General features: G+C 45.1%; 1 protein-coding gene across 1 annotated transcript; it reads left to right on the forward strand.

The window, feature by feature from the left end:
* Positions 1-12,233: 12,233 nt before the first annotated feature.
* Positions 12,234-16,188, forward strand: LOC121449253 (glutathione S-transferase Mu 3). Its single transcript, XM_041653585.1, has 7 exons — positions 12,234-12,258; positions 12,844-12,908; positions 13,200-13,281; positions 13,378-13,478; positions 14,591-14,686; positions 14,769-14,879; positions 16,099-16,188. Exons 1-7 carry the CDS (start codon positions 12,249-12,251, stop codon positions 16,186-16,188), a joined length of 555 nt encoding a protein of 184 aa, XP_041509519.1. The 5' UTR covers positions 12,234-12,248.
* The last annotated feature ends 4,427 nt before the right edge of the window (positions 16,189-20,615 follow it).

Raw genomic sequence — 20,615 nt, forward strand, 5'->3', positions numbered from 1 at the left:
CAGCCTGGTCTACAAGAGCTAGTTCCAGGACAGGCTCCAAAACCACATAGAAACCCTGCCTCGAAAAACCAAAAAAAAAAAAAAAAAAAAAAAAGAGGAATCAAAAGATAAAGGTCGTAAAATAAAAATCGTCAGAAGCGCAATGTTTGTGAGGCTACTGGCCAATATTATTTCAGTCAGCATTTGTTAAATTGTAACTAAAAGACAAAGAAGATAAACCAGAAAGGATGGAATGAGGTCAGGGGTGGCTCTGATAATGTCAAGTAGAGAGAACAAAATTACTAGGTTCACAGACCTGGAATGGAGGTGGGTAAACGCTCCCCATGGGGGCGGGGGCAGTATTCAGGCCCTGCAGACCATATTCTCTCCATGGTAACACATGGAACTCTGAGTTATGGAGTCTATGCAAACCAAGAGAAGTCCAAATCATGATGAAGACATGGTAAACAAAGAGAATTGCAAATGAAAGCAATTTTTTGAATATTATGATCAAAATTAGGAAATTAAAGCCTCAGGTATAAGTACTGTTAGGCATGGCCTTGAAACTCACGAAAAAAAGGTGATGACTTTCTGGGCAGTGGAGGCACAGGCCTTTAATTCTGTTGAAGGAGCTGCGGGCTGCTTTCCTGCCACCCAGCTCCCAGCCGCCTGGCTAGCTTATGCCCCAAAATAACGACACACAAACTGTATTCTTTTAAACACTGCTTGGCCCGTTAGTTCTGGCCTCTTAATGGCTAATTCTCACATCTTGCCTAGCCCATCTTTAGTAATCTGTGTAGCACCAGTCTTACCGGGAAAGATTCAGCATATCTGACCTGGTGGCTTGCTTCATTGTGTCTGCCCTGGAGATGAGCGGCATGGCATCTGAGCTCACTTCCTCTTCCTCCCAGCATTCTGTTTTGTTTACTCTACCTATCTAAATTCTGCCCTATCAGATGGGCCAAGGCAGTTTCTTTATTGACCAATGAAATCCCACATCATAATTCCAGTGCTCGGGAGGTGGAGGCAGGTGGATCCTAATGAGTTTGAGGCCAGCCTGGTCTATAAAGTGAGTTCCAGGACAGCCAGAGTGGTTACACAGAGAAACTCTGTAACAAACAAACAAACAAGCCGATGACTTGACATGACCAGAGTCCACCAGAAGTCCTAAGGCTTTGGAATATTCGTAGCATTGGGACTGGGCTCTGTATCTGTTTAGTGCCTGCGGCTCATCCAGGAAGGGCTGACACTCCTTGGAGCCCCCTGAGTCGGGCTGCAACCACATGCTGTTCCCGCCATGGCTCCTGTTCTTTGCTCCTATTGTGTTCGTGGAGAAGGACTCAGCTGAAGCAGACCCCAGTCTGCAAACCCAGTTCATTTTCTGTATGTCAGTTCCGTGGGAAACACCCAGAAGGCCGAGTGGCCCAGCTCTATGACATCACTCCGTTATTAAACTCTTCCTGACTATAGCCCTGCTACCTCACAGGATGGCGGCCACCCACATAAACAGCTGGGGTGAATACTGAGGGTGTGCCACTGTGTGGCTTGTTCATGGGCAAAATAACAGATACACTTGGGCATTGGAAAACCAAACACAGCCACCTGCACTCGGGTGGCCAGAACCTGCTACCCAGCCTTTCTGAATCACCAGGGTCCCGATCTGGGGTGAACCAGGTTGGATCAGGGCCAGGACTCTTCGGTTCCTATGAACCCAGACCTGTTTCCCTTTGGAACTCTTATAGGTACTTACAATCCAGCTCACTTCCCATCTTGCCACTGTCCTTCCAAACCCCAAATGTATCAAGTGAACACTGTTATGAGGGCCCACCCACCTCAAGAGAGCATCTATCTGTTCTTCCCGAGTGGATCTTCAGTTCCCAGAGAGCAAAGTCTGTCCTGAACCCTCCTACCTCTGACCTTGGTCTGTGCCAAGGACTCTCTTGTTGAGTGGGTTCACACTATCTGAATTTCTGGATTGGACTGGCTCAGTCAATGAAAACAAGAATTCCAGGATGGACAGTCACGGAACCCTGGATTATAAAGATTATGTAAGCATTTTTGAACCCTGTGTGAGTGTTTCCTGGTTTAGTAGAGTCAGCAAATTATCCTAAGAAGCAGTTCTGCCTTGCAGTCTAGTATGTGGATGCAATGCCCATCTCAGGGTGGAGAGGACCACTGTTGATCTCCTTCCATCTTTTGAGCCTCAGTTCCTCCTCAGTTTTATAGAAATCTCCCTAAACGCTTATTTTCACCTTTCTGAAATCTTACTCGGTAAGGCTCTTGACCTTTTTTTTAAATTGATTTTTATCTAGCTCTACATTTTTATCTGCTTTCTTCCCTGCCTCTCCCCTCCCCTTTAACCCTCTCCCAAGGTTCCCATGCTCTCAATTTATTCAGGAGATCTTGTCTTTTTCTACTTCCCATGTAGATTAGATCCATGTATATCTCTAGGTTCTCTGGGATTGTGATTTGTAGGCTGGTTTTCTTTCCTTTATGTTTTAAAACCACTTATGAGTGAGTACATACGATAATTGTCTTTTTGGGTCTGGGTTACCTCACACAAAAGGATGTTTTCTATCTCCATCCATTTGCCTGAAAATTTCAAGATGTCATTATTTTTTTCTGCTGTGTAGTACTCCATTGTGTAAATGTACCACATTTTCCTTATCCATTCTTCAGTCGAGGGACATTTAAGTTGTTTCCAGGTTCTGGTTATGACAAACAAAGCTGCTATGAACATAGTTAAGCACATGTCCTTATGGCACTGTTGAACATCCTTTAGATATATACCCAAAAATGGTATTACTGGGTCTTGAGGAAGGTTGTGTCCTCATTTTCTGAGAAATCACCACACTAACATCCAAAGGGGTTGTACCAGCTTGCACTCCCACCAGCAATGCAGGAGTGTTCCCTTTACCCCACAAACTTTCCAACATAAGTTGTCATCAGTGTTTTTCAGTTTGGCCATTCTTACAGGTGTAAGATGGAATCTCAGAGTTGTTTTGATTTGCATTTCTCTGGACTAAGGATGTTGAGTGTCTTTCAGCCATTTTAGATTCCTCTGTTGAAAGTTCTCTGTTTAGGTCTGTACCCCATTTTTTTTTATTGGATTATTTGTTCTTTTGATGACCAATTTCTTAAGTTCTTTGTATATTTTGGAAATCAGCCCTCTGTCTGATGTGGGGTTGGTGAAGATCTTTTCCCATTCTGTAGGCTGTCATTTTGTCTTGTCTTGTCCTTTGCTCTACAGAAGTTTTTCAGTTTCAGGAGGTCCCATTTATTAATTGTTTCTCTCAGTGTCTGTGCTACTGGGCATCTATTTAGGAAGTGGTCTCCTGTAAGGCTCTCGACCTTTGAGGAGCAATTTTAGTTCCTTGCTTTTTCAGTCAGTCCCTGGCTGGATGCAGTCAGGTGTTCACACCTTGTGAGTTCAACCCGCAGGAGAGAGTTTGTATCAGTGGGAACACACTCAGGGGCAATGGGCCATTGATATTATTCCTGCTCTTTTCCTGTCTTCAGATTTTAAAATTAAACCAAATGACTTTTTAACGTATGCTTCTGTGTTTCTCTGCATGCGTGCATACACACGTGCATGTGGGGTGCCCTCATCCTCAGTGGCCAGTTCTCCTGGAGCTGGAGTTACAGATGCTTGAAAGCCATCCTATGTGAGTAATGGAAAGTAAACTCTGGTCCTCTGCAAGAGCAGTGGGTGTTTTAACCGCTGAGCCCTCTTTTCAGCCATGTTCTTGTTGAGACTACGTATCAGAGTGTATTCCACATGATCTGATTGAAAGGGGCCAGAGAAAAGCCCCAAGTCACATCAGAATCGCAGCAGACTCTTCAGCTGAAACTTTAAAAGGCAGGGGGTCTGGCAGATTCATGACAAGTTCTGGAACACAGCAAATGAGTGTTGGCGTTACAGATGTACCACCAGGGCAGGCTGACAGAGCTGTATTCCTGACCAATTTCCCATCACTTCTGTAGACATCAGCTTCCCTAGGAGTCCAATTGATGCTAATGTGTTATCTTGCAGCCTCTCTTGTAACCCAAGCCCAATTCCAGGATGATGGCTGTTCATCCAGCCCACCTGGGGATGCCACAGCCCCGAAAGGACATCCCAGTAAATTGAAGATGATACAGATTCTGGGGAGTGGCCCTGGTGTCCCAGGCACAAGGCAAAGGGAAGGGAGCTGCTTCTGCTGCCATGCCTTCCCTGAAACGATGCACTGAAGTCCCTCTGAGTCCATGAACCAAAGTAATCTTCATGTCTTCCACGATGTGATTCAGTGGGAAAAGGCACTTGCTGCCAGCCTGATGACCTGTGGCCAATCCCCAGGACCTCTGCAAGTCTTTTCTGACTGTCATGTGTGTCACGCCATGCATGTCCTCTTCCTACAAACAAACAGACAAAGTCATGCAACATGTTTTCAAAACCCTCTCCTCTCATGCATTGTCTGTGTCAGGTGTTTTTGTCACGATGATTAGAGAATTGACTAAGACATGTTCTTGGACACAGATGGTTCACAGAGACCCCACTGGGAGTCACTGGCCTCCCACACTGTGGTTGGTGCTGGGTCTGAGCACTACCCAGTGTCCTTTCTCATGGAATCCATCTTGAACATTCTGTGGAGTAGTAGTCTTTTTTTTTTTTTTTTATCCCTCTCATCCTGTTAGAGTGTGGATTTGAATTGTCATCCAAAGGCTCATATACTCAATAAAGGCATGGCCCTCGATGTAATAGTGTTCAGAGGTGGGGCCTTTGGGAATTGATTGTAATATGAATCTGGGACTTATCAATGAAGCCGTATAGTTGTGGAATTACTAAAAGACTATTGAGAGGAGAACCCAAGGGGGGCCCTAATAGAAGGGAGTAGGTATGAAGGTTGGGTAGGCCTGAGAGGTATATTACAACCTTCCCCTCTCCTTGCTTTCTGGCACAATCTGGTGAGCAGCTTTTCTCCGGCACCCACTCTTTGCCATGAATGTTCTTCCCCATCAGGAAGCCAAAAGATTATGGACTGAAACCTCTGAGACCGCAAAGTAGAATAAATATTAATTCACTAAGGCTGATTTTCTCTGCTACTTTGTCTTTGTTAGATGTATAATAAACACATGCTAACAGGGACACTCTCTTGTATAGTGATTCTCTGGACAATCTCTGTTGAGATGCTCTCATCTAGTCAGGCGGTGGTGGGGCACACCTTTAATCTCTACAGTCTGGAAGCAAAGGTAACCAGATTTCTATGAGTTAGAGGCCAGTCTGGTTTACAAAACTAGTTGTAGGACAGCTAGGGCTGTTACACAGAGAAACCTTGACGTCTTCATCATGGGACTGAGGGAAGTAGAGAAAGAGAGAGAGTGACACAGACAGAGAGACAAAGAAAGAGGGAGATCACAGACTCTGATTACATATAGTACCTACTGGGTGCTGGAAGCCGAGCCTGGTTCTCACTCACAGACAACCATGGGTCATTAAGAATATACTTTGAGATACCCACACAATCTACTTTAGTAGCGATTTTGGAGGTGTTAGGGAAACAAGTATTTCAGCCTGGAGTCTGTTTTTCTGACTTACACACTTCAAGTTCCATACTTTCTCAGTTTGTTCTCATAGTGCTGGTTCTGATCCAGGCCTTGAGGATCGTGCAAGAGCTGGCATGGCTGTGGTGAGAGAAAGAGGACAGAGGCGGGACTGGCAGTTGAGGGTTGCATCTGGATTTTTGAGGACAGGTGGTGTGGGATTTCCCTCTGTATGCTGTGAATGTGTTTTATTACCATTGGTTAATAAAGAATTTCTTTGGCCTATGGCAGGGCAGAATATAGCCAGGATGGAAAAGATAGAGAGAGAGTAGGCAAAGTCAATGAGATGCCATGTAGCTACCGAAGGAGACAGATGCCAGAACCTTACTGGTAAACAATGAGTCTTGTGCTAATACACAGAATAATAGAGGTGGGTTAATTTAAGATGTAAGAGTTAGTTCATAAGAAGCTTAAGCTATTGGCCAAACAGTATTTCAGTTAATATAGTTTCTGTGTGATTATTTTGGGTCTTGGGCAGTCAGGAAATGAATAAACAACCTCTACCTACCAATTGGCGCACTAACATGGACAACTACATCCACATAAAACCTGAGAGAGCTTGGGAAGTAATTCTAGACATAAAAGAACAGAATTAAGCTTGGCTTTTTGGTAGGAGTATTTTCTTGGGTAGGTTCTGCTTGCTAAAAAAAAAAAAAAAAAAAAAAAAAGCAAGCAGAAGCATGATTATTTAAAGAAAAGGCTTCCTGACTCAGCAGTAGCAGCAAAAGCTGCTGGTTTGTGCTAGGTGCAAGAACAACTCTGGCGTCTTCAGGAGGCCAAGCAATTAAATGGGGTCTGTGAGCAATGTGTTACAAATTGCTTAATGGTGACACAGACCCACTGCAACCCTGGAGCTGGGGCAATGGGCTTGGTTCTCAGAGGCAGAAAAATGCCTCCACCAAGTTGGACTGGGTGTAGCCAACAGGCAGGGCCACAGAGTTAGTCCTGGTCATGCTGCTTAACATTTTAAGAAGTGCTCCTGGACAGAAAAGGATTGCAGATAAGCAACAGGACAGATTCAGACATAAAAGACCCCTAAAGAAGACACAGTGCATTCAAAAATTATATGTAGGTTTGGGAGAGAGAGAAAAAGAATATAAACAGTCATAAAAAAAGTAAATGGTTTTAAAAAATAAAACAAAGACTTTAAAGAGACAGAGTACAGACAATCACAGATTGAAGGATTAAAGAAAAATAAGCCATGTAAAGATGGAATATATACAGAGAGTCTGTATTATGTATACTATTGTGTTTTCTTTAGCCTTTTTGATTGTAAATGAGCTAAGTACAGAGAGACATTTTACTGTACAGGCTGCTAAGCTAAACCACCGCATGTATTTTAAAGGTATCTTTAAATTTTGACTTCAAAATTTGGGTCTAAGGATATGTTGCTTTGGAAAAGAGGTTTTGCTTTTGTTTCCACAGAGGATGAGAACCTGCAGATTCCTTCCAGACTAATGTGGTTTGGTGGACCAAGACTACCTGAAAGGTTACTGTGAACACCCAAAAATACTTTGGCCAACAAAAATCAGGAGGCATTTTGGAGAAAACTATGCTCAAATTCCCTAAATGATTGTTTATAAATGCTTGTTTACAGTTAAAGGGGGATATGCTATAGGGATGAATACTTTGCATTGGTATGGATCTTGGTTTATTGATAAAAATTCAAGGTCAGTTTTGTTATATGTATATTATGGCTCTTGATTATGGTATTGTGTTTGTGCAGCTCATTAAAAATGTAATGTATAATTAAAAATATAGGTTAATAGATAGCAATCCATAATTGTCAAATTTGTAGTCATGTTAGTTAGGTTTTCAAGATGTACAAAGATATATTTCAGATGGATAGGAATACTTTAGAACCTTCAAAGACTTACAGAATATGGTATTTAAAATATTTTAAGAACTTAGGACTTTTCATGACAATGAGACACATCCACTCCTGGCAGCACCGATCTACTTCAAGAGGATGATGGGCTTCAAAGAGACTCCTGATGGAATTGGTTAGCCATTTGGGCAAGAAACTGTTCTTGCCTGAACTGCTTGATGTTATGCTGTATGAACTGAACATTCAGGACCCACAGAAAAGTGACTGCTGAACTTGCTTAAAGGTGAATTGGTCCTTCAGGGTTCCTGCTTCATGAAAGAGTCTGCCAGACATTCTGCAGGACACAGAAAGTAACTGACAAACTGCCAATATAGGTAGAACTGTCTTTGAAATTTCCTATTTCATGATACTATTGCCCTGTAGGCTGAAGATGGATGCCCCAATGTTACAGAAGAACTTTGGGTGACTGTCCAGGTGACAAGATATCTTTATCAATTCTAGAGTTTTGAAAGTTGCTTACAATGCACTTCCTGTTAACTTAGGTAATGTTTTATCCTTCTGGAGTCTTTGCTGGAGTTGAAGAGTAGATAGTTATAGTTTTCCTTAGTTATGATAAAAGATAAAGTAGATATAAATGTTATAATTGTAATTCTTGCTTGATACCTGTCTTGTTATATGTAATTTTACTATGTTCAAGTTAAAATTTCCTTTGTATTTAGACAGAAAAGGAAAATGATGTAGGATTCCCCTCTGCATGCTATGAATGTGTTTTATTACCATTGGTTTTAAAGAAGCTGCTTTGGCCTATAGCAGGGCAAAATATAGCCAGCCTGGAAAAAATATAGAGAGAGAGCAGGCAGAGTCAAGAAGACTCCATGCAGCTGCCGAAGGAGACAGATGCCAGAAAATTACAAGTGAACCATGAGCCTTGTGGTAATTCACAGAATAATAGAAGTGGGTTAATTTAAGATGTAAGAGTTAGTTCATAAGAAGCTATTGACCAAACAGTATTGCAATTAATATAGTTTCTGTGTGATTATTTTAGGTATGGGTGGCCAGGAAATGAACAAGCAGCCTCCGCCTACTGGTCTAAAGTTATGGATAGCTTTGAACTCTTGAAAGTGTATGACCCTTTCTGTCCTATTAGAAGGTCAATGGCATGTGTGGCTGTTATCCAACCTGGCCCCTTATCAGGCCTAGAGATGAGGTCAGTTTTGGCACTGTGAGAGTGACGTAAGGCACCAAGTGGAGGAATTTGGACTTTTTCTGCTCTCAGGGGCTTGGTTACAACCTCGATGAGGCCCTTTTCCCAGTCTTTTATTTCATCCTGATTTTAGTGGGTCTTTGAATAAGACCTCTTCCATTCCGCACTGAGCTATCAGACTCCTTTGTCCTGCTGGGAATTCAGTTTGTGTGCAAACCTAGGCTAAGAGCTTAGCTCTGAACCAGGACCACGACATGCACATAGAGAGGGATGGAGTTCCCTGCAGGAGGGCAAGAGGCATGGGCTCAGGAACCTCACAGAAGCCAACCACAAAACCAGTCTGACCTAGGCCTGTCCTAGTGACTAGCTATGTGAAGAGGAAGTTGCTTAAGCATTCTCAACCTCAGGTTCCCTCTGGACAAGTGTCGTGGCTGGACAAATTGGTCAGGATTGCTGAGTGAGTGTCCAAGTCTGTGTTGTGATACTTGGAGTGTACGAAGCACCGTGCACAGGGTCCAATCTCCCCTCTGCAGCTCTGCTGTTTGGTCCACATGCTCCTCTCCTCCCTCCTCCCCCATCTTTGTCTGTGCCATATACGCCGCATATGAGCATGGAAGCCATTACAACCAAGGCACCACATTCTTTCTCTGTGGCGCTTAGGTGGGAATTCAGACTCCAAAGGAAGAATAATTTACAACCATCATCACCGTGTTGCCTTCCAGGTGTAAACTAATGCCAGACCTGAGAGCAGTTCATGACAACTGGTGAAACTTTCTAGCTTTGGGAGGTTTTGAAATTCCATCCAGCTAGTTCCTGAAAGCCAAATATTTTCTGTTCCACTAATTATTGTGCAGATTACCAATTCATTTGGGTCTTAATATTTCAATCCACTTTTTGTGGTATTTGCACAAGACCCGGTTCATTGTAGCATGATGTGTGTATGTGGAAGAAATGGATCTCTAGTTTTAAAAGCATTTTTATAGATTTGCAAGTCTCTGTTCTTTCTCTTAACTCTTATGAGCTTAAAATTTCCATCTCCTCCCATTTGAAGCAGGGCCTCATGGCTCAGGGCCTTAAACTCATTACATAGCTCACCGTGGACTATTGGTCTTGCAGCCTCCCCTTCTGAGAGCTGAGAATAGGTGAGTTCCCATATGCTTGGTGTAGGGGGTGTTGGAATGGATCCAGGGATCTGTGTGTGCTAGGCCACACTCTCCCAAGTAAGCCACATTACTAGGGCCTCTGGAATTTCCTGAGTTTATCATGTCAGAGACTGTCAGAAAGTTTCCACAAGGCAGAGACCACTTAATTTGTTTCTTGGTCCTCATTTCCCCTGTAGTCTTTAAAAATTGTGAAGCCAGTGTAAGTAGAATTCTGTGAATTTGCACTGACAATGTTAGCATGTCACCTATTAGGCTGGAAGGAATTATGGGTTCCATTGCAGAGGTTATATCTACAGGTTTTAAGGCAAATTCCCTCCAATATATTTAGCTTTTTCATGCACCGTGTCCTTTAAGACACCTGAAGTGGCTGCGCTGTGAACTTGTGACTTGAGCTCAGAGCCAGCCAGAGGGTTAGTGGTCAACACTGAGATTAAACTCTGCAGCAAGTACTGGCTTCAGACATCTTTCCACATCCCTTGTCCCCACTGTTCCCTGTTGCCTCTCAGAGCCCTCTCTCATCCAAAAGGTCCCGTGATGATTAACTCAGGACCCTGCATTCAGGGCTTGCTGTCCCAGCCCTGTGGTTCTTCTGCAGAGCTGTTCTGTCCTCTGAAGGGCTCCAGGGCTCTGGCCTCCCTTCCAGTTCCTCTGAGCTCCTGTCCTGGCCAGCAAGGGTTTCTTCTCCTATCATCCACCCCCTTAGTGTATGGAAATATGCTGATGTGCCTCACACTTGGGAAATACTTCCCTGCAATTCCCACTGAACTTGCGGTCTTTAGTAGTTAACTTACATCCCCATTCTTACCCATGGGGCCTCTGTGCTAGAGACTCAGTTTGCTTAATAAAGGAGGAAGCAAGCTGGATAAGCACAAGGGCACAATTTCTGTTCCATGTAAAATTGTTTTAATGCTCGTTAAATGTTTTTAATGGCTTTTAAAGTAATCATTCTAGTCGACTCTAGCACTTAAAACTCATTTTTCCAGATAAGTCCAGAAAGTTCAATTTTCTAAGCTCAATGTGCAGAATAATGTTAAGAATAGCAAATCATTAAAGATCTAATACACAGGAGCTCATAGAAACAGGCAGTTACATACATGTGTGAATAGTACTGTCTTTCTAGACAGTCTTGACACTGGACATTGTCCTTAAGGCCTCAGGTTATTTTCTGAGCTTGGGCATTCCAGGTACCTGAAGCGGGCAGGTGGACGTGTTCTAACGTTAAAGCAGCATTTGCCACAGGCATTGCCAGCTCCAGGGATGTGGTCTCTGAGCCTGCACCCTCACTGAGACCTGCGAAGCGTGTGGCTTCCCTCATTTCACAGACTGAAGCCAGCCTCTGCCTGTCCCTGCACCCCCACTGCACATCCACCCTCCGAGGGCAAACCTTTGTGGAAATGTTGGCTTCAGATCCTGGATCTAGTAAAGGGTGACTTAATCCCAAAATGCACCTCGTGCACAGCAAAGGCCTAGTCCTTTGACTTGCAAACACATTTAAGTTGCCACTTCCGTCATTTGTTTTTCACTGTTTCCAATAAGTTCTGTAATCAAGGTGATGTCACCCTCTGGTCCACTAAAATTGCAAGTCTCTTGATTTTGAAAGAGTCTCTCTCCTTCAAGTGAAAAAGCAGATAGGTGGGACCCTGCTGTTGGTAGGACATTGTCCTTATGAAGGTTACCCCAGGATGCTTACTTACCCCAGGCCATTTGAGCTACCCTGTCATATCCAGACACTCATGTGTCAGGAGCCTGGGCAAGGTCCAGAATCAGGGATCCGCACAGATGAGGGTCTAGCTTTGGACTTCTAGTGTCCTGTGAGAGTGTTCCAGGCTCGTGTGTGGACAGCATCCTGTTGTCCCTTGACAGCAAGCTTCTTGGAACACATGCTCTCCCACTCCATCACCCCCCATCTATGAGCCCTTTGTTCCCTTGCACTGTGAAAATCGCTCGGAAATTGTCAGCCTGCTGCCTTGCAGCATGATGGGGCTAGCTCAGAGTTCCTGTGCCCTTGGTGTCTGGTTCCTGGATTTACTGGCAAATAGGACCAAAAATACTAATTTTTATGGTCACTAATTTTCTGAGCATATGACAGAGTCCTCATTTTTCTTAAAGAAAAATACTGAAACTAGCTGTTTTCTGATTGTCGTGGACTGTCCTCCTGATGGGTGGGACTAGGACTTGGGCGGGAAGTTCAGAGCCGCCAGGGCGGTTTTCCTAGCAGAGGGACACTCCACTTAGCTCTCTGGAGCTCAGACTAGCAAAGCTGTACAGGCGAGGCTGTGCAAGTGTGAGTGTGTGTGTGTGTGTGTGTGTGTGTGTACACACACCGTGGGGTGCCTGTGTTTGTGGAGTGTGGGAGGACTCATTTGAGAAGATGAAGTCATACAGTAAGGGTCTGACCATCTCCAGCCTTTGTGGTCTTCTCTTCCAGCTGACACATCCCATCCGCCTGCTCCTAGAATACACGGACTCAAGCTATGAGGAGAAGAGATACGTCATGGGGGACGGTAATAACACCTTTCTGGTCAGTCTCCTGCTTCCTTCCCTCTTGCCCAGTGATGCTCAGCAGTCCATGCCTAGCCCCTTAGTCCACAGGCCTGCAGCCCTCCTACACACAGTTGCAGCTACAGCCTGCTTCTTCCAGAAACCTCTTGAGGGTGGAATTTGGTTTTATGAACATTGGGAATGACCTGGAGTGATGGAGCTCGCCTTTAATTTCAGCACTAGGGAGGCAGAAGCATGTGGATCTCTGTGTCGTCAAGGTAAGTCAGGTCTACAGAGTGACCGAGTTCCAGGACAGCCAGAGTTATGTAGTTGATAGACCTTGTCTCAAACAACAAGAAGGAAAACAAAAACACTGAAGATGAAGGTCCTGATCCACTGGGTTCACTACTGGGGTCCTATTGGGTCCAGGCTCCCCTTATCACCAGTTGTTTACACCCCTCTTTTCCTGCTTTGATGGTGACTTAGTCTGAGAGGTTACAGATCCCTCAGAGTTTCTTGCTCTCTTGCTCCTGACACCTTGGGTGGGTGGGTGCTGGAGGAAGCGTTAGACCCTGGGCTGACTTCTTTCCACATCCTCTTGTTTACAGCTCCCAACTTTGACAGAAGCCAGTGGCTGAGTGAGAAGTTCAATCTGGGACTGGACATTCCCAATGTAGGTACAGGGAAGGGGAGATTTGGGGGAGCTGTGGTGTCCCTGCCTCAGCTCCTTGATTGCCTGAGGACATTTGAGATCCATGTGTCAGCTCTCCTGCTCCCATTCCAGGGTTCCACAGAGTTTTTGTGATGTTCTGTGTCCTGGCTCTTCCATTCAGTGTGCGTCGAGCTCTCACGGAGGGTTTCCCATGCCAGACACACTGAGTATCAGGCACCATGTCTTTCCTCACCCAGGAAGGGGATTTAGGGTCCTCATATCCCATCTGACTGTCCCTTATTGCTCTTCCAGCTGCCCTACTTAATTGATGGCCCCCACAAGATCACCCAGAGCAACGCCATCCTGCGCTACCTTGCCCGCAAGCACAACCTGTGTGAGTGGGGCTGGCTGCAGGGTGGGGCATGGGGGACAACCTCCTTGTCTTGTCTGGTGAGGGATGCTGATGGTGAATGTCCTGTGTGTGCTGCAGGTGGGGAGACAGAGCAGGAGAGGATTCGTGTGGACACTTTGGAGAACCAGGTCATGGACACCCGCATCCATCTCATGATAGTCTGCTGCAACCCTGACTTTGTGAGTTGCCCCTGGTGGAGCGGGCAGGGTTGGCAGCAGGACTGAAAGGCTTGCATTCAGATCTGCAGCCTCCTCCTTCAGTTAGTGAGTCTCTAAGCTCTCCTCTCTTACCAGCAGAGTGACCCTCATAACCCAGCGAGATAGCACAATGACACTGTGAAACTATCACTATCAGAGTAACTTGTAAGATATGGTTGAGATTCTAGAGTAAACTTTCTGAGCCTAGACATTTACTGTGTCGTGAAAATCCCTGATATTTCTCTCGTTTGATGTTGTTTGACTTCTTCCACGTATCATCTAACCTAGTGTTCCCACTAACAATTCCTCTCAAAACACAGACTCAGAGGATAAAAATAAGGGCTAGGGAGGTGGCTCGGAGGGTCAAAGTCTTCAATGTGTAAGTCTGAGGACTTGATAATGAATCTCCAGTACCCACATTAAAAACAAGTAGACCCTGGCCGGGTGGTGGTGCACACACCTTTAGTCCCAGCACTCAGGAGGCAAAGGCAGGCGGATCTCTGTGAGTTCGAGGCCAGCCTGGTCTACAAGAACTGGTTCCAGGATACACACACACACACACACACACACACACACACACCTCCTACAAACATGTGCAATGGTTTCCCACATATACCTAGTACTTTCCAGGAGTTCTGTCTTTGGCATCAGTCATGGTCAGAACATCCTCCCAGGAGGCAGCTCAGGGCCAGTCAGAGGACCTTTGCTGTTCTTCTTGCCAATATTAGTGACTGATCAAATCTGGTGCGTGCTCTGCAAATGTATGATCTGCTCTCATGCGCCCCCACAAGTCCAGGTATAACCGTCCTCTCCCGGGATCTATAAATCCTTTGTTCCCGTGACTCCACTGGATCTCTTGGACCACAGCATCCACGATACTTAGGAAGTCCCGGATGTGACTCCTGCCCCTGGGTACCAGTGGGGACAGAGTGAGGGACAGCGGAGCATTCCTGTCTGTCTTCCCATCACCGCTAACAGATGACCTCTGCTACTAATAAAATGGGAATGATACTCAAAGCCTAGGTCTTCAAGGCCAGCAGCCTCCCTGCTGGGAGCCTGAGCCTAAGGGTGGTGACAGCCATTTTCTGTCTCAGGAGAAGCAGAAGCCAGAGTTTTTGAAGGCCATCCCCGACAAGATGAAAATTTACTCTGAGTTCCTGGGCAAGCGGCCATGGTTTGCAGGGGACAAGGTAAAGAGAGGGAGGTGGAAAGAGGAGCTGCCATTCTTCCCAGATTGTCAGATGCCGGCCACTCACCCTCAGCTTCCTGCAGATCACCTATGTGGATTTCCTCGCCTATGATATTCGTGACCAGTACTGCTTATTTGAGCCCACGTGCCTGGATGCCTTCCCAAACCTCAAGGACTTCTTGGCCCGCTTTGAGGTGATGCCCTTTTCCTGCTTCCTTTCCTCCTTCCTCTTTTCCTCAATGCTTTTCTCATCTGAGACTAAAGGAAAGCAAGTAGGAGGTTTTTTTTTGGGGGGGGGGCTTTCTTTACAGACCCTTATGGGGCAAAATTTACCATTTCAAAATCCCCAAAGGTGTTGGTGGGGGGACATGAAAATGCCACAATCCTGGGACAGTAGAGAGCTGTAGAACCCAGACTGTGAGATGAATGTGATACTCCCCATAGCTGCTGAGCCTGGTCTGGAATGTACCGGACTTCAGTCTCGAGTTGTCTACAATGGGGAGTCTGAGGTCTTGATCCAAGGGTTTTTCCTCCCTGCAATCTGTTGACCTGGTTCATTTTCCACCAAGAAAGGTTGCGCTTTCCCACCCGATTCTAATCTGCTTTGTTCTGGCCCAGGCTGAGTGCCCTAGGGGAATGTCCAATCGCTGGCATGGCTCTAGGGTGGATGTGGAGAAACACAGTGCCCCTTAGCCCAGGTTGTGTCTAGTTGGCCATGGATCTTTCACACCCTTTACAATTGTCTGTGTATTCTCCAGCTTGGTGTTAATGCCTTATAGCACAACATACAGTCACATGAAGTGGTTCCTGTGCTGTGAGTACAGATGAGGGCAGCCAGGATGCAGCGAGATTGTCCTTAGGAACCAGCTGAAGAATTGTCAACGCTGCTCTCGGGAAATCATTTAGAATGAAACTCAGCCTTTCTTTGCTGGCTGTTCTCTTGATGTCCCCTTTCATTCAGGATTTGCCAAGTGCCTGGGTTCCACTTATCTTCCTGGTATTTTCTTCCTGTTGCATCCCTCCTGCGTGTGTCAGCGTGTGTCAATACAATCTGGAATGTCTGTTGGGGGCGTGGGGAGGTCGCGCGGGAGACTGGCAGCCGCAGAGTCAGGCTGACTCCAGCCCTGTCTTGGTCACTACCTTGCGAGAAGGGGAAGTTGGTTAACCTCACTGGACCTCTGATTGCTGGTCATGGTGTTTTCTGAGCCTGTGTTGTAGCCTTTAGTGGGTATAAAGCACCTTCCTGGGGGTCTAGTCTTTCTTGTATTATAGGAATTGAAGAGTTCTCTTGCCAGGGCTGGGAGCTAAACTGGCTGTGCTCTGCTCCAGGGCTTGAGCTTTTGAGAAATGAGCTTTTGAACCTAGTGAGGCTGCAGACCTGAGCTCCTGCTGTGCTTTCTTCCCAATTTGCAGGGCCTGAAGAAGATCTCTGCCTACATGAAGAGTAGCCGCTTCCTCCCAAGACCTGTGTTTACTAAGATGGCCCAGTGGGGTACCGATTAGGTCCCTGCCAGCCCCTACCATGCTGGCACCCACAGGGAGGATCTGTCCACACTGGAATCCTCCAGGCCCTGGGACAGCTGGCCTTCTGTACCGCTGCCTCACTGTTCCCATTTCTTTCTCCTTTCCACAAGACTTTGTCAGCCCCCTGCTTCCTAATCAGGCCTGTCCTAGTCAAGTCCCTGTGGTTGACATTCTTCCTGCTTCTTTCCACCAAGGCCCCTTCTTTATTTGTTTCCCAACTGACCACACAGTCCTCTTCTGTGATTTGATGTCTGCCCTTAACACAGTTCCCTAGAAATACCCTACAGGTCAATACTGTTTCAAGTTCCCCAGTGGCAGGGCTCCCCCAGGCCTGTCTCATCTCCAATAAAGCCTGAAACACACTGCTCTGTGTTGTGTTTTTTTCTTTTTGGACTTGCCAAGTGTCACAGCTGCTTCCAAGAGTCTGAGCTCTGAGCCTGTAGTGCCCGGTTCTGAGGAGTCTAATGAGACTGGAGGAAATTTGAAACATCTTGCTTCTACTTCAAGACCCTCACAGCGGGGACAAAGCTCTCTAGAGGACAGAGTATGTTTGTCTGGACTCTAGTTCACTGCGACGTGTACTGGGACTCTGACCTGTGAAAATGAGTGAATGGGTCTTAATGAATAATGATGTGGCAGGTGGGAGTGGCCAGGAGGGATTTTGGATGGTCTCTCTACCTTCACATCCATGGCTGTGTCAATATTGGGTTTCTAGGATATTGCTTTTACTGGGTCTTTGATGTCCTCTTCTGTCTTGCAGCTCCATTGGCATGGGGACTTTCATTCTTGGTTACCCTTCCTATTTCTGGAAAGGGGATTGAATTGACCCTTATTCTCCATAATTTATTGTCAGTAAATCTCCTGGTCAGTGAGGTTTCCTGTGTCTCTATTTAACTTTGTGTTATTCAGACAGTTCTTGGAGAACTGTGATGAGTCTGTGACCATCAAACCCTTGTTTTCTGCAGACCTAATGCGATTGGCCACTGTTGCATTCAGGGTTTTACTACAATGGAATGGTTGATTCCTAAGGCCTGCATGGCTCTAGGATAGACCTGACTGGGGCAACTGGAAATGAAGAAAGACTGAAACAAGTCCAGAAGGAACCGGGATGGGTAGGCCATGTGCTCCGATGGAGATGCAATAACCACCCAGAAATTCAGCGTGTACAGCTGAACAAGAAGGTGGGTTTATAATTTACAGATGATCTAGGACGCTTGCCAGCTAACCTCTCTAATGTCTGGAGAGGAGCAGTCTCCATCCAACACAGTCACCCTGGAGGAAGAAGCTGTAGTTGGAACTTCTGCACATACTGGCAGTATCTATTGTTGGGCCACCAGAAAGCCTTGTCTTCTGAGCCTGACCTGGCGAAGGCCTTGTCGTCCTCATGGGTCTGAGGCATTGTGGTTCTTGATATAGATATGTCCATATGAGCAATATACATTCACTCAGACTTCATCTGCTCTTTGAAGTTGATATTTTGTGTCAAATAGTCAAATAAACTGCTCTGAGAGCTCCCAGGAAGTGTGTAAAATGTATGCTGGTGTGGCCTTGGTGCTATTTCTAGGAGTGATGCACTTTTGCCTCAGTAGACTGAATAAGGAGGATCACTCTCATTTCTGGGGTTAGGTACCACTCAAGGGCACAGGGCTTAGTGGAATCAAAGCTGGGTGATGTGTGAGTTCATTCTGTCACACCCAGGCATCCCTGACCTGGTCATGTGCATTCTTTTCTCAGGCTCTGTCTGGTACTTTCCTAGTGCTTCTTGTCCAGTCAAGACCAATTCCACCATGGGCTTTGTGGGGTCTCCTGCAGTCAGTGGAAACTGGGAGGCAAACTACAGGAGCCCCTTTCCATTAGAACTAATATACGCAGATTCACAGAACCCACAATAGCATGCCTGCACCTTCTATTGATCCCATCTCATGGGTCCTGGCTGAGCTTGGAGGGCAAGGGCCGAAGTATTGGCACTCCTTATAGATCCTCTCACCCTTATTTGTGGAGAATTCCAAGTTTTTTTGGTGAACACCCAGAAGGGCAGCCTTGCCAATCTTGTAGTTTTAACTTATAAGTAACAGTTTGATCAGGTTTAGAAAAAAAAAAAAAAAAACAAACCAAAATCTTGATTTTTGTTAAGATTCTGTTTCTCTGGTTATATTAATGAAACAATGTGTAGTAGGACCAAGAGACCAATATCCTAGGAGAACTCTGTTGACTTAAAGATAATTTTGATAATAGTGTATTGAACTTTGACCATAGTAGTTAATAACTTTTAGGCACAAACACACATCATCCACAGGTCCTGAATAATATATTCAGGCTGTGTACAACTTTACTTAAAGTTTAAAAAAAATAGTCTTCAACTTTTCTCTTTTACTTTTAGTACAAAAATCTTGTTTTAGTATACAAAATCCACCCTTGTTACAGATTTTTACCCTCTTACCAAAAATATATTTATTTTTATATTTATATCCTTTTCAACTTCTCTCTATTTTGTAATAAGAGTTTAATTCAAATTACATATGAGGCACAGTGTAGTAAATTAAGATTATCTGTACATGTATAGTAAAATTTCTAAGCTTTGTTCCTCCTGCAAGTCTTGGGAACTTCTCATTGAAAGACCCCTATCTAGCAACATTAAGTTAGCAGCAGCAATAACAAGCCCAGCCGCCACCCCGCCCCCCCCCAGCTCCAAGAGTAACTTATAGATTTGTGGGACTCCCAAGCACCTCATTCCTTGGAGTGTAGGTTAAGCCAGACTAAATCACATGGTGTGGAACCTACTGCAGGTCCCTCCAAACCTGTGAAAATAGGGAGATGTTCTTTGTTCATAGTGAAAGACCCTCTGGACATTCCCCCCACCAGAACCCGCAGCTGGCCTGCTCCCATGAGAACATCCTGTTCGCTTGAGACCCTCAGGACCCTCTCAGGACCTGCAGCTAGCCGGCTCTCATGAGAACATCCTGTTTGCTTAGGGAAACAGGATGCCTATAGTCAGCACATGTGCCCAACTTAGAATATCAGCAATTCACAAAAGAAACAATTCCCCCTATGAAAGATCCCAGCTTAGCTGCTGTAACGTCATTTCACAAAGCTTTTGATGAACAAATGTAAGTGCAGAGTGAGGTCAGGGTCCCTGGCTGCAAAGCAGGATATCTACATCTATAGAATAGGACAGGACATCAATTAACAGGAAATCTGTTGCCATACATCTGTGCTGGGAAAGGAAAAACCAAAAGAGGAACAGGATATCTGTTCCCATACATCTGTGCTGGGAAAGAAAAAAACCACCTATGCCCCTTGCCCCATTCCAACTGACCACTAACCACGCATTTGCTTCTGTAATCTGCTTCTGCTGCCCTCTTTCCTATAAAAAGACCTTCCCCCAGTCTGCAGGCGCGCTAGTCCTCCGAGCGACTAAGACACCCCAGGTACCTGTGTATCTGAATAAACCTCTTGCTGATTGCATCCACATGAGTGGTCTCGCTGTTCCTTGGGAGGGTCCCCCAGACTGAAAGGCAGCCCACCTCAGGGGTCTTTCACTCATCATTTGGATTTTAATATCTTTTCCCCCTATGGTCTCACAGATTCTGAAAGTAAGAGCAAGTTTTATATTCCATGAAAGGTCTGCAAAGTTATCAGTGACCTTGAGCACTGAACGTTCCCAGTAAACAAGAAAAAGGAGAAGAGAAAGTCCACAGAGATTCAAATAACCTTAAGTATTAACCATCTAATTGCAGCATTAAGTACAAAAGATGTGTATTCATTATCCATTATGTCAGTCAAGTTCCTTTAGATACGGCAAAGACAACTACAGACCAAGTTACCTGCCCTCCATCACTTGGTTGTGAACCTTCAAATCAGTTCTTTGCATTTAAGTCAGAACACCAGCACAAGGGACAGTGTTCTTTGGTGTCAGGCAGTTAGACTAATACTAGGAGACTTTGAAGCCATCTGAAGACAAACTGAATTGTCATATATGATCAGCTCCCTGCCTTTCTGTTTCTCTGTAAGAAAGGATAACATCAAGACTGCAGATTTCAAATACCAAATGAGGAGATGGAAGACAAAGGTATCAGGGCTTTGCCAAGACACATTAAGGGAAGGTATTTCTTCCTGGTCAGTTGTAGAATCTGAGTTCTACATCTGGCCCTGGGTACAGGCATGACATTCTAAAATGTTCAAAATAGAAGATTACAAATATATACTATTGTCTCCTCCCTTAAAAGTTATCCAAATAGACTTGTCAATGATCTGGCCAGGAGATCACATCCTCAAGAAAGCTGATATACCTGAAGGCATGTCAAGAGATGGGAGGAATAATTATTCCATGAATGAGATAGCATATTTATATATCCCAAAGTGCCTCCCTTAAAGCAGTTGCTTATAAATTAGAACTCTCAGCTACT

Source organism: Microtus oregoni, unplaced genomic scaffold (assembly GCF_018167655.1).
Source record: "Microtus oregoni isolate MIOR12 unplaced genomic scaffold, Mior012 000000F_ref0000247, whole genome shotgun sequence".
NCBI lineage: Eukaryota > Metazoa > Chordata > Mammalia > Rodentia > Cricetidae > Microtus > Microtus oregoni.

Bases quoted from the DNA above. Each gene is read 5' to 3' on its own strand.
- LOC121449253 (XM_041653585.1), top strand. The intron at 12,909-13,199 runs GTAGGTACAGGG...TTGCTCTTCCAG, and splicing joins TGGGACTGGACATTCCCAAT to CTGCCCTACTTAATTGATGG. The intron at 14,687-14,768 runs GTAAAGAGAGGG...AGCTTCCTGCAG, and splicing joins CATGGTTTGCAGGGGACAAG to ATCACCTATGTGGATTTCCT.